We start from the raw sequence: 12,896 nt of genomic DNA on the forward strand, positions 1-12,896 counted from the left end.
CTCAGTCTGCCTGCTAATACTACATGACTGGTGCTGGCTATCCTATCAGTGTGTATGGGGTAACACATTTATTGTGACATGGGCTTGTGCAAAGAGGTAATTTAGGCACATAGGGGTAGATTTATCAAAACTTGGAGAAAGATAAAGTGGAGAGAGATAAAGTACCAAACAGCTCGGAACTGTCATTTTTCAAACACAGCCTCTAACATGGCAGTTTGGATCTGACTGGCTGGTGCTTTCTCTCTCTCCAAGCTTTGATAAACCACCAATGGCTGGTTGGCTTGTGGATTCTTTAGCTTTTATTACTCGCTATTGTTATTTATACCATGACATAAGCCCCATTGTGTTGTGTGGCATACTGTACACACTGGTGTTGATGTATCAAGCAGTGGAGACAGTGGAGGAGTAGCCCATAGCAACCAAACAACTTTGAGGTGGCATTCGCGAAGTACATTCAACAACTCCTCCACTGGTCCACTTCTACATTCTTTTCACTGCTGATGACCCTATGAGACGATTAGTACATTGTCAATCTAAAAAAATGAGGAAAGTAGAGAGTGCAGATGAAGGCAGGGTTTCTGCATCACACACCTACTCGAGTGACCTTCTTCAGGGCTGTAGGCTAGTCAGCCTTTGATATTAATGCAGATGTTTTCCCGCATTCAGAGCAAGTTACATCTAGGCGAATGTGCCGCAACCAACCACATATGAAAGCATCAGTCATCACCATAAGCATGCATCTGCAGCAGTCCCATACCTGATGACAGAGATCCACCTGAAATCAGATGGAACCCTGCACTTTTGAAGGTAAGGTGGCTGGGTGAATGTCTGATGGAGCATGGGAGAGCTTTCCAAAGGATGGGAGTAGCATGGGAGAAATCCTGGAGTCAGGAGTGGTAGCAGGTGATCGGGGAGGAGGTGAGGTAGTGGTCATTGTAAGACCAAGGATGGTGGGAGGGAGACTGAGTGGGAAGGAGACTGAAGATGTATGGAGGGGAGGCGTAGATGAGGACTTTGAAGAATTTAATTCTGAAAGGGACAGGAAGTTAGTGGAGTGATTGCCAGAAGGTGTCAGCAGAGGAGGAGCATAGCAAGAAGAAATGGAGACAATGCAAGAGACAGAAAGGTCAGTGAGGTATGGGTAAGCATTTTAGTGGCTTCCAGGGTGAGAAAATGTTGGATCCTGGAAATATTACAGAAATGGAAATGGAGAGTGATTGGATGTGGGAAGAGAAAGAGGAATAGAGCTGATGATGACACCTAGACATCAGACTTGGGGAACAGAGGAAATGGATTTCAGTTTTAGAGAGGTTGAGTCTAAGGACGCTGTGGGACATTCAAGAGAAGATGGACGACTAATATGGGAGAGTACGAGAAGAGAGAGGTCAGGGAAAGAGTTGGGTGTCATCAGAGTAAAAGATGAGCTTGCTTAGGGAACAGGTGTAGAGAAAGAAAAGGAGAGGACCAAGCACAAAGCCTTGGTGTGAGCACCAACAGGAAGAAGGAAGGGAAATGGGGTGACAGCAAAAGTGGAGACATACAAGGAATGGTTGGACAAGTAGGAAGAGTACCATGACAGCGGAGTGTCACAGAGACCAACTGAGTGGAAGATTTGATGGAAGGGGGTGATCAACCATGTGAGTGACTCTTGGTTTTGCAGAGAGGAGTTCATTGGTGACTTTGGTGAGGGAATTTCAGTTGAGTGATGGGAACAAAAACCAGATGGGAGGAGGTCAAGGAGGCAATGGGTAGAAAGATAGGTAGTGATCTGGTTGTAGACAACCCGCTCAAGAAGTTTGGAAGCATAGAGCTAAAGAGGAATGGGAGGAGATGAGAGATTTAAAGTAGGGCAGCTTAGAAAGGCAAGGGGCAAAGCCGTAGGAAAATAGAATTTTCATTAGAGGAAGTCAATGAGAGAGTGCAATTTCCTCTAGATGAAAATGGGTCAGGGTGGAGTTCCAAAGTTGAGGAGGGGTTAATTGTACGGCTAATTGTGACAGCTGGTAGCTACAATTAGCTAGCACAATTATGGCACAATTTATAACCCAATGATCTATTGGAAGGTTAATATGTAATTAGGAGAGTGTTCACTTGAGAGATTTTATATAATTGCCTCACCAAAATAAATGAATAACCGCCTACATATCACATAGTAGTTACAGGCAATGCTACACATTATAAATCCTGAATACCTCATGTAGTGAAGGTCACATAGCCGCCAAATTAACACCCAATGAGAATCACACTGTAGTGTCTATATACTGACCCTCGCAGTTCCAAACCTACTTTCTAAACTGCAACACATAAAAATTTCCTTGCAAATGAATTTCAATTGACATCTGGTATGATGCAACCAAAGTGTTATGAAACCCCTGGGAATGTCGTAATAAATTCAGAATGATGTTTATGAAGGGAAAATACAATTACAAGAGAATGGAAATAAGCTCGATAATGCAGAGATACTTAATGTTACTGGAACCTGCAGGAATACAGAGAATGAAGGTACATTTAAGAAAGTAGATACACTGTATGCTTGAGAATGCAGATAAACTTGGCAAGCAGATATTCTTGGTATTGCAGATATACTGGACAATGCAGAAACACTTGATGATGTAGTGACACTTGGTGATACAGAAACACGTAGACTCCAGAATATGCACAGAAATGAATGCAGAAGATTGCAGACTAAATCAGATTGCAGAAATCCTAAATCCAAAGGAGCTCACAGCAAGGTCAAAGTTCAGAGTGAATGCTGACACCTGGCAGACTTAAAATTAAATTAAAAGATAATCCTAGACGGAAAATCAATACAGGCGCTTTAGATATAAGACCACTCTATTAATAATTCATAAATAAATGAGTAAATGCTGCTCTCAAAAGGTATTCTGTTATACCTAAATACACAAATAAACTATAAATAACTATAATAGAGAGCGCAAACATACATAATAATAAAAACAATTTATTATTGTGAACAGCATTAAAATTCAATTAGTATAATAATATACAACGGAGCTAAAGAACCATGTGCCAATATAAAGAGACACTAGATCATATCATAACATATATTCATGATGAATTGGGATAATTATATTGATGTAATCCCTTTTCAACTCCTATGATGGTTGATCCAGTAAGAAAAGAGAAAAGAAGAAAAAAGTTCCTTAGTATTCAAGATAATAATTATTCAGCTGAATCCCTGTTATTATATGCAGTGCCTGTAGTATAGTAAATTGCCTCATTAGATGGTACCAGTATTCATGCAGTGGTGCGCAATGATTCTCCAACAATAAGGTGATTTAAACTCCTTTAACAATGTAATGATGACACCCCTCTGCCGTTATTAGGGTAAAATCTCACCATACATGCAGTTCTTAATGCCGTGTCCTATTGCACAAGGACAAAGTGGCTGCAGCGGCGGTGGATGTTGATGTTGGTGCCGGGTCCTATCGCACAAGGACCAAACGGCACATGCAAAAGTGGCAGCAACCAAGTTGGAAATCACCATGGTAAAACGCACCTTCTGAAGAAACCGACACGAGCTACGTCGGAGAAACGCGTCAAGGGGCTGTGATACGGAGTTACGGAGCCGCACCAATAACTCCCTATATCCGGGACATCTTTACCCAGCTGCATCTAAGACCTGTAGTGCCCATCCAGGTGCGTTTCACCATAGTGATTTCCAACTTGGTTGCTGCCACTTTTGCATGTGCCGTTTGGTCCTTGTGCGATAGGACCCGGCACCAACATCAAACATCCACCGCCGCTGCAGCCACTTCGTCCTTGTGCAATAGGACACGGCATTAAGAACTGCATGTATGGTGAGATTTTACCCTAATAACGGCAGAGGGGTGTCATCATTACATTGTTAAAGGAGTTTAAATCACCTTATTGTTGGAGAATCATTGCGCACCACTGCATGAATACTGGTACCATCTAATGAGGCAATTTACTATACTACAGGCACTGCATATAATAACAGGGATTCAGCTGAATAATTATTATCTTGAATACTAAGGAACTTTTTTCTTCTTTTCTCCTTTCTTACTGGATCAACCATCATAGGAGTTAAAAAGGGATTACATCAATATAATTATCCCAATTCATCATGAATATATGTTATGATATGATCTAGTGTCTCTTTATATTGGCACATGGCTCTTTAGCTCCGTTGTATATTATTATACTAATTGAATTTTAATGCTGTTCACAATAATAAATTGTTTTTATTATTATGTATGTTTGCGCTCTCTATTATAGTTATTTATATTTAGACTTAAAATTAGTCAAGTCTCAGGTGAAATCCATGCTGATAATTGAGTCAGAAGAGCAGCACCTCTGGTAAGGACCAGTACTGCAGCTCACAAAACCGAAAGCCTGGCGACCCCTAGTGGCGGAGAATAGATACTGCCAGGTAACATGACACAACAGAGTCCTAACACAAACCATGACGCGTTTCACTTTCTCAAGTGCACCACGTTGAGAAATTCAGTTCTCTTCCATCTCAAATCCTTAACAATTTCAACCAGTGTAACAGAGATGTTACATATTAAACTTCAAAGTGAAGTTTTAAAACAGAACCCTCTGTCAGTAGCGGTCTGGCCCAAACATATATAACAATGTAAGAAACAAACCATCCCTGGTTAAACGCAAGTGTAACCATTCGAAGATTTACAATGTGAAAGAGTTCTGTCTTATAGTCACTGCAAACTCTCTCTCTCAACTGGGATCTGTCCCAAAGTTCTAGAGCAGTCAGAATCTGGGGCAGCGACGTTCAACATGACATAACATCTAAGGACTTGTCATGCTTGCATATGACACTTTTTGAGCGCTGGCTAGTTTATAGCAATAGTTTACAAAGCTCCTAATGTATTACAGCACCCCAGCGTGAGTCACACAATAGGAAGGATTGCTGAGAGACTGGACTGGAATTTCATCTTCATTGTACAATTACTTAGCTCAGACCTGCAGGTTTATTCTGTCTTCCAACTCAAGGAATTTCCAATACGAAAATGATTAATCACACGGGATTTCCTGATTGTATATATATTGGCTCAGATTTATAAAGCCTTGGAGAGTGGTTCATTAACACGATGATAAAGTACCACCCAAACCGCTTCTGTCGTCTTAAAGGCTGGGTTTGAAAGATGACAGTTACGAGCTGATTGGCTGGTACTTTATCACCGAGTAATTTATCACTCTCCAAAGCTTGATAAATCTGGGTCTTTGTGTATAGGTTACTTTATTTCCCCCTAAATGGGTAGAGACCTCCTTACCTTGCAGACCATGGCTGTCCGAGCCCCGAGCCGAGCTGCTTGTATACACTGGTTTGCTCCTTTGCCCCCAAATCCTATGAAGAACTTGCTCCCGTGTATCGTCTCTCCGGCCTTAGGCAGGCGAGGGGTTATACTGTGAAAAAGGGATAGGACAGTCTTACAACAGAGGCCCTCATTCCGAGTTGATCGGTCGCAAGGCGAATTTAGCAGAGTTACACACGCTAAGCCGCCGCCTACTGGGAGTGAATCTTAGCTTCTTAAAATTGCGACCGATGTATTCGCAATATTGCGATTACTAACTACTTAGCAGTTTCTGAGTAGCTCCAGACTTACTCTGCCTGTGCGATCATTTCAGTGCTTGTCGTTCCTGGTTGACGTCACAAACACACCCAGCGTTCGCCCAGGCACTCCCACCGTTTCTCCGGCCACTCCTGCGTTTTTTCCGGAAACGGTAGCGTTTTCAGCCACACGCCCCTGAAACGCCGTGTTTCCGCCCAGTAACACCCATTTCCTGTCAATCACATTACGATCGCCGGAGCGAAGAAAAAGCCGTGAGTAAAAATACTTTCTTCATAGTAAAGTTACTTGGCGCAGTCGCAGTGCGAACTTTGCGCATGCGTACTAAGCGGATTTTCACTGCGATGCGATGAAAAAGAACGAGCGAACAACTCGGAATGAGGGCCAGAGTGAACAACATACCCATACCCAAGATTCCTATGAAACTCCGGCAATGGTATGCCAGCTCACCCTCATTCGATGCATGCGATCAACTCGGAATGAGGGCCATAGACTGTAAATTCCACTGGGGCAGGGACTCATTTGGATGGCCAAATATTCTCTGTATATGTGTGCACTATATGAATAATTGGTAATATTAATAATTATAAATGTTCGTTCGTGTGGGGAGATATATGTATTTTTGGGATCCGTCCGGCCCTTTCGGTATGCTTAGTTTGGTACTCGTCGTCATCCTCATCATATTAGCCAGCAGATTTGACAACACACCTTCACTCAACTCTGCCTACGTGAGAACGCGCAGTTACAGCCCACTTACGCCATTTTAAGTCGCAACTGAAGATACTACTCAGTTGCATAACACCCCGCATCTGTCATACCTGCGTCCGCATGGCAGTTCAGAAACACATGGGGGTAAGTCAGACCTGATCGCAGCAGCAAATTTGTTAGCAGTTGGGCAAAACTATGTGCACTGCAGGTGGGGCAGATATAACATGTGCAGAGAGAGTTAGATTTGGGTGGGTTATTTTGTTTCTGTGCAGGGTAAATACTGGCTGCTTAATTTTTACACTGCAATTTAGATTTCAGTTTGAACACACCCCACCCAAATCTAACTCTCTCTGCACGTTACATCTGCCCCACCAGCAGTGCACATGGTTTTGCCCAACTGCTAACAAATTTGCTGCTGCAATCAAGTCTGAAATACCCCCTTGAAACACTTTGCACATGGGCGTGCCTCAACACTAGGTCAGGCCCAATTTGGATTAAACAAGCATTATTCTAGTGAAAGCCATTTATTGAAAGAATATGCAGACCATTAGTGCTGCAAGCGCTGACTGAGTGCTTAGTGTAATTACTGCATCTCCTAGCTGGGAAGCAGTCAGCTTCCCAACGGACGGGATCACAGCGTTCAAAATACCTATGCCAGAAACCCGTCGGCTGCAGGAACACTGACGTCTAAAGCCTCACAGGACTAGGGATCCTTGCGTCTAAAAACTGACGTCCGGAATCCTGATCCTTCTTTCAGCGGGATGCTTGTTTTCGCCATTAGGAGGGTTAGGGTTAGGTACTGGGGAGGGAGGGTTGGGCACTTAGCAGGGGATGTTAGGGTTAGGCACCACCGGGGAGGGTTAGGGTTCGGCACCCACTAGGGAGGGTTGGGGTATGCAACAGGTGAGGGTTACGGGGGCCTGTTGGGATTCTGATGGACGGGATGCCGCAGCCGGTATTCTGAACGCCGGCATTCCGTTGATCGGGAAATCATACTGAACCCCTCCTAGCCACCTGCAAGGCAGTATCCTCCTCTTCCTCACCAGCTGACGGCATACCTTCCAACTGTCTGATTTCTGAGGGACAGTCCCGAGATGTAGCCTATGAAATGGGTGTAATTTCATGCAAAGACCTGTGCTTCTGGCTGGATCGCAGCATGTCTTGGACAGACTGGGACGGAGCCTATTTTGTATTATGTAATTACACTGTATGGACTATGGATTTTGATTGAATTAGTGGGAGCCTGGGAGGCAAACTGTTACTGTCAATGACTTCAGATGGGGGACAGACTTCCAAAGAAGCAAGGCAATGCTCGGAGAGCAACTTAATGATTTTCTGAGTAGACAGTATTGTTGTGGGGTGCGGTGAAGATGGTGGCTGTCTGGATCCCTGGAGCCGAAATGCTGACTCAGGAATACAGACAGTTGACAAAATGTTGACGCTGGAATCCTGACAGAGTCCGGGGCGGGTTAGGGCCGGGGGGATGGAGTTAAGATGACTCACAAAGTGCACGCAGGGGGGAGGGTTAGGCTGCGGGGAGGGGGGGGGGGGGTGTTAGGGTTAGGCACCACTGGGGGGAGATTAGGGTCAGGCACTAAGTGGGAGGTTACAGTTAGTCTGTGGGAAGGGAGGGTTAGGGGATAGGTGACGGGGGGGGGGACCAGTCTTACCTCCACCTGTCGGGATTTCATCGGGATGCCAGCGTCATTATTCTGACCGCCGCATCCCGTACGCCGGCAAATCATCCTGAATCCATTTGGTATCTAGCTCCAAAACTTCTAATATTCCGGAAGTAAGTGGATCTAATCTAACCCAAGGTAAAGCCTGTTTAGGGATTTGACTGGTTAAATATTCTCTGTAAAACTCTGTAATAAGTAATATTCATTGTGCGTTCTGCAAAAATATCTAACAAAAAGCAAAAGTAATAGCTCAGGCCCTCATTCCGAGTTGTTCGCTCGGTATTTTTCATCGCATCGCAGTGAAAATCCGCTTAGTACGCATGCGCAATGTTCGCACTGCGACTGCGCCAAGTAACTTTACTATGATGAAAGTAATTTTACTCACGGCTTTTTCTTCGCTCCGGCGATCGTAATGTGATTGACAGGAAATGGGTGTTACTGGGCGGAAACACGGCGTTTCAGGGGCGTGTGGCTGAAAACGCTACCGTTTCCGGAAAAAACGCAGGAGTGGCCGGGGAAACGGTGGGAGTGCCTGGGCGAACGCTGGGTGTGTTTGTGACGTCAACCAGGAACGACAAGCACTGAAATGATCGCACAGGCAGAGTAAGTCTGGAGCTACTCTGAAACTGCTAAGTAGTTAGTAATCGCAATATTGCGAATACATCGGTCGCAATTTTAAGAAGCTAAGATTCACTCCCAGTAGGCGGCGGCTTAGCGTGTGTAACTCTGCTAAATTCGCCTTGCGACCGATCAACTCGGAATGAGGGCCTCAATGTTCTGCAAATCTCAAGAGAGGTCAGTATACTAAAATTAAGTCTGTTAGGAAAAGCTATTTACACCTCGGACTGTGAGGAACCTTAATCTATTACACCTTCTCCAACACCAACACCACAGTCTTAAAATAGCATCTTATTCCAGGAAAGACGTAATCGTAAGAAAATACGTTTTATTTTGAAAACACATTAGAGACCGTTAGTTGAAATGTCAGAAGAAAATGTTACATTCGTTCAATGGAGGAAAAATACCAGCGTTGTTCAAAATGACATTTCGTTGGTAACAATTGCCTGTATATTTAATCCGGAATAATTTACGTCTGTAACTAATAATGTCTACAGTCCTTCTTTCTTTTCTTCTCTCTTCTATTTTCTTTTTAAAGTTGCTATATTTTTCTGCTGTTTTTGCATACATGGCTCTCCGAGGGCAGGATTTGTCATTTTTGATTTGTTTGGAAAATAAATAAATTTGTAGTTTAAAGAACAACTTTAATTACAATTCACAAAGGGGGTAATTCAGACCTGATCGTAGCAGCAAATTTGTTAGCAGTTGGGCAAAACCAAGGGGGTCATTCAGAGTTGATAGCTCGCTAGCTACTTTTTGCAGCCGTGCAAACGCATAGTCGCCACCCACTGGGGAGTGCATTTTCGCTTTGCAAGTGTGCGAACGCGTGTGCAGCCGAGCGGTACAAAAACACTTTGTGCAGTTTCCGAGTAGCTCAGAACTTACTCAGCCGCTGCGATCACTTCAGCCTGTCCGGTCCCGGAATTGACGTCAGACACCCGCCCTGCAAACGCTTGGACACGCCTGCGTTTTTCCAAACACTCCCAGAAAACGGGCAGTTGCCACCCATAATCGCCTTCTTCCTGTCAATCTCCTTGCGATCGGCTGTGCGGATGGATTCTATGCTAAATCCATCGCTCAGCAACGATCCGCTGTGTACCCGTACGACGCACCTGCGCATTGCGGTGCATACGCATGCGCAGTAGTGACCTGATCGATGCGCTGCAAAAAACGGCAGCGTGTGATCAGGTCAGAATGTGCACTGCAGGGGGGTAGGGAAGGCAGATGTAACATGTGCAGAGAGAGTTAGATTTGGGTGGGGTGTGTTTAAACTGAAATCTAAATTGCAGTGTAAAAATAAAGCAGCCAGTATTTACCCTGCACAGAAACAAAATAACCCACCCAAATCTAACTCTCTCTGCACATGTTATATCTGTCACACCTGCAGTGCACATGGTTTTGTCCAACTGCTAACAAATTTGACGTGTGCCCTACTCTCTCCAAATCATCTTCTCACAAGCATAAAGCAGTTAGACATTTGTAAGGACCATGGGCAACTAGAGAAGCGCTGAGACCCTCTTACAGCCAATGATGAAGGCTGCAGCCAAATCCTGTGCTGCGAAAAACGTCAGCGTGCGATAAGGTCGGAATGACCCCCTTAGTCCAAGCTCCTCACCTACAAAGTACTCACTAATGTTTCACCTTCGTCTATATCTGACTTCATGAGATACACCCCAACAAGACTACACAGCTCAACGTCCGATCTTCTACTATCATCACTTCTCATAACTCCCAATCCTGTCTCCAACTTCTCCGTCACTGCACCCTGCCTATAGAACTCCATACTTCATCCCACCAGACTCTTCCCCAATCTACAATACTTCAAACCCCTCCTCACAGCATCCGTCATGCTTCTCTTCCCTATGTTATGTCGGGTGGTCTTCAGTATACCGGCTGTCGGGATCCCGGCGCACAGTATACCGGCGCCGGAATCCCGACAGCCGCCATACCGACACTTATTCTCCCTCGTGGGGGTCCACGACCCCCCTGGAGGGAGAATAAAATAGCGTGGTGCGCGCAGCGAGCCCGCAAGGGGCTCATTTGCGCTCGCCACACTGTCGGTATGCCGGCGGTCGGGCTCCCGGCGCCGGTATGCTGGTCGCCGGGAGCCCGACCGCCGGCATACCATACTACACCCGTTATGTCATGTGTTGTATCTTGTCTGGGAGCTGTGGTCAACGGAAACTAATTCCTTGTGTATTATGTACGGATATACTTGGCAGTAAACGGATTCTGATAACTCACCTCTTCAGGTTGCATTCCCTACCTGCTCCTAGATGCTCAAGTACAGTATTACAATTCCTCTACTTATTCCTGTCCCTTTCCAATCCAACCACTGTCTGTCTGTCATTACCTGTCCCATCTAGATTACAGTTTCTCCTGGGCATTGTCACTCCTATGTTTCTTGTCTATCTACATCGTCCTGTCTTAGGCTTCATGACTATCCATGTTATTGTGCCTAATTATATTGATATATTGGTTATCTTGTTTATTGCATTTACGTTATTAAGGTTACTGCAGTCATGTATATCATATCTGCTACCGAATGGGTGGTGCTCTCTATATAAATGAAGATGATGATGATGAGAAGTGTCCTCCCTTGAAGGACATGGCTGTTTGGAAGATCTACTGAACACCATCTTAGTTCAGCTGGAACCATTGCAGTCAGCTGTCACTGCTATTGCCACCTCTGTCCCTCCTATGTGGATCCCTGCGGTCTCCTTGCTAACAGCAGCTGCCACCACATCTTCTGTAGACAAGTGTCCTCTGGGTCTGATTCTGAGGCGGACGTATCTCGTGGATTCCACTGTACGCCACTTCTGTCATCGAAAGAAATTGGCAACTGAGCATCTGCCAGATCAGGCATACGCACAGGGATGGAGGTGGCAAGTGTTGGCGGATCACTCTTTCTGTGAAATGGGCGCTTCTGGGAGGTGTCCATGTGGACGCACAGAACTGTTCCCTTTAGTGGGAGTGTCGTGGGCATATAAGCACAGTTACTCTGAACTGGTGGGTTACCATAAGACATAAGCCTGTGGAGTAACAGAGCAATAGCCAACTCCAATAGGCCGGAGATTCTCCACCTTCCATTCTTTAGTCTCATTCCAACAGCACCAGACCACCGGTAGTACACGGAAACGGCAACAGCCAATGGATGCTTTAATATGGCGGTTGATTAGGTATTTAACTTACACTAGCCACATACACTTACCCCACATTGGTGGTCATTCCGAGTTGTTCGCTCGTTGCCGATTTTCTCTATATTGCGATTAGTCGCTTACTGCGCATGCGCAAGGTTCGCAGAGCGAATGCGCTTAGTTATTTTACTCAAAAGTTAGGTATTTTACTCACGGCATAACGAGGATTTTTCATCGTTCTGGTGATCGGAGTGTGATTGACAGTAAGTGGGTGTTTCTGGGCGGAAACTGTCCGTTTTATGGGAGTGTGCGAAAAAACGCTACCGTTTCTGGGAAAAACGCGGGAGTGGCTGGAGAAACGGGGGAGTGTCTGGGCGAACGCTGGGCGTGTTTGTGACGTCAAACCAGGAACGAAACTGACTGAACTGATCGCAGTGTAGGAGTAAGTCTCGAGCTACTCAGAAACTGCTAAGAAATTTCTAATCGCTATTCTGCTAATCTTTTGTTCGCAATTCTGCTAAGCTAAGATACACTCCCAGAGGGCGGCGGCTTAGCGTGTGCAAAGCTGCTAAAAGCAGCTAGCGAGCGAACAACTCGGAATGAGGGCCATTGTTCCACACAGGGGCTAATTCAATTATTGGCAACGCAGTGCACATGTGAATCATGCATTTTATTGCACACCCAAATAGGGTGTGCAAACTAAAAGGGGCAATTAAGAAACGATGGAGGGTGACATCACTGGTGTTCCACATCGTGCCCACCCCCCCTAATTGAATTGACCCCTTAAATTAGTGTTACCCTAACTCAGTCCTCAAGGCACAGTAACGGTCCAGGTTTTAGTGATATCCATGGCAGGGCACAGATGGCTAAAGGAAAAATAATTGAAGTACTCATCAAGTCACATGTGGTCAAAAATGGCTATCCTTAAAACCTGGACTGTTAGTGTTCCTTACGGACGGTGATTGGGAACCCCTGCCTTAAATTGTAAACTCATTTGGGGCAGAGACTGCGCCTTCAGTTTCAAGTCATTGCACACAGGGTTAGACTGGCCTACAGGGATACAGATGCTAACCCCCCCCTGGTGGGCCCACCCACCCCCTCCCTCCTGAAGGGATCAGAAGATGCACAGGACTATGGTGTATTTTGCTGCTATTTATCATGCATGCACTATCAGTATCTCC

The 12,896-nt window shown here is 45.2% G+C and overlaps 1 protein-coding gene across 1 annotated transcript in view; it reads right to left on the bottom strand.

Moving 5' to 3' along the window:
* The window catches only part of RBKS (ribokinase), a 155,767-nt gene that overhangs the window by 109,489 nt on the left and 33,382 nt on the right, over positions 1-12,896 (bottom strand). The window contains exon 3 of the mRNA XM_063918903.1: positions 5,277-5,409. Coding sequence (XP_063774973.1) covers positions 5,277-5,409 — 133 coding nt within the window. The remainder of the gene's footprint in view (positions 1-5,276; positions 5,410-12,896) is intronic.

Source organism: Pseudophryne corroboree, chromosome 4 (genome assembly GCF_028390025.1).
Source record: "Pseudophryne corroboree isolate aPseCor3 chromosome 4, aPseCor3.hap2, whole genome shotgun sequence".
NCBI classification, from domain to species: Eukaryota; Metazoa; Chordata; class Amphibia; order Anura; family Myobatrachidae; genus Pseudophryne; species Pseudophryne corroboree.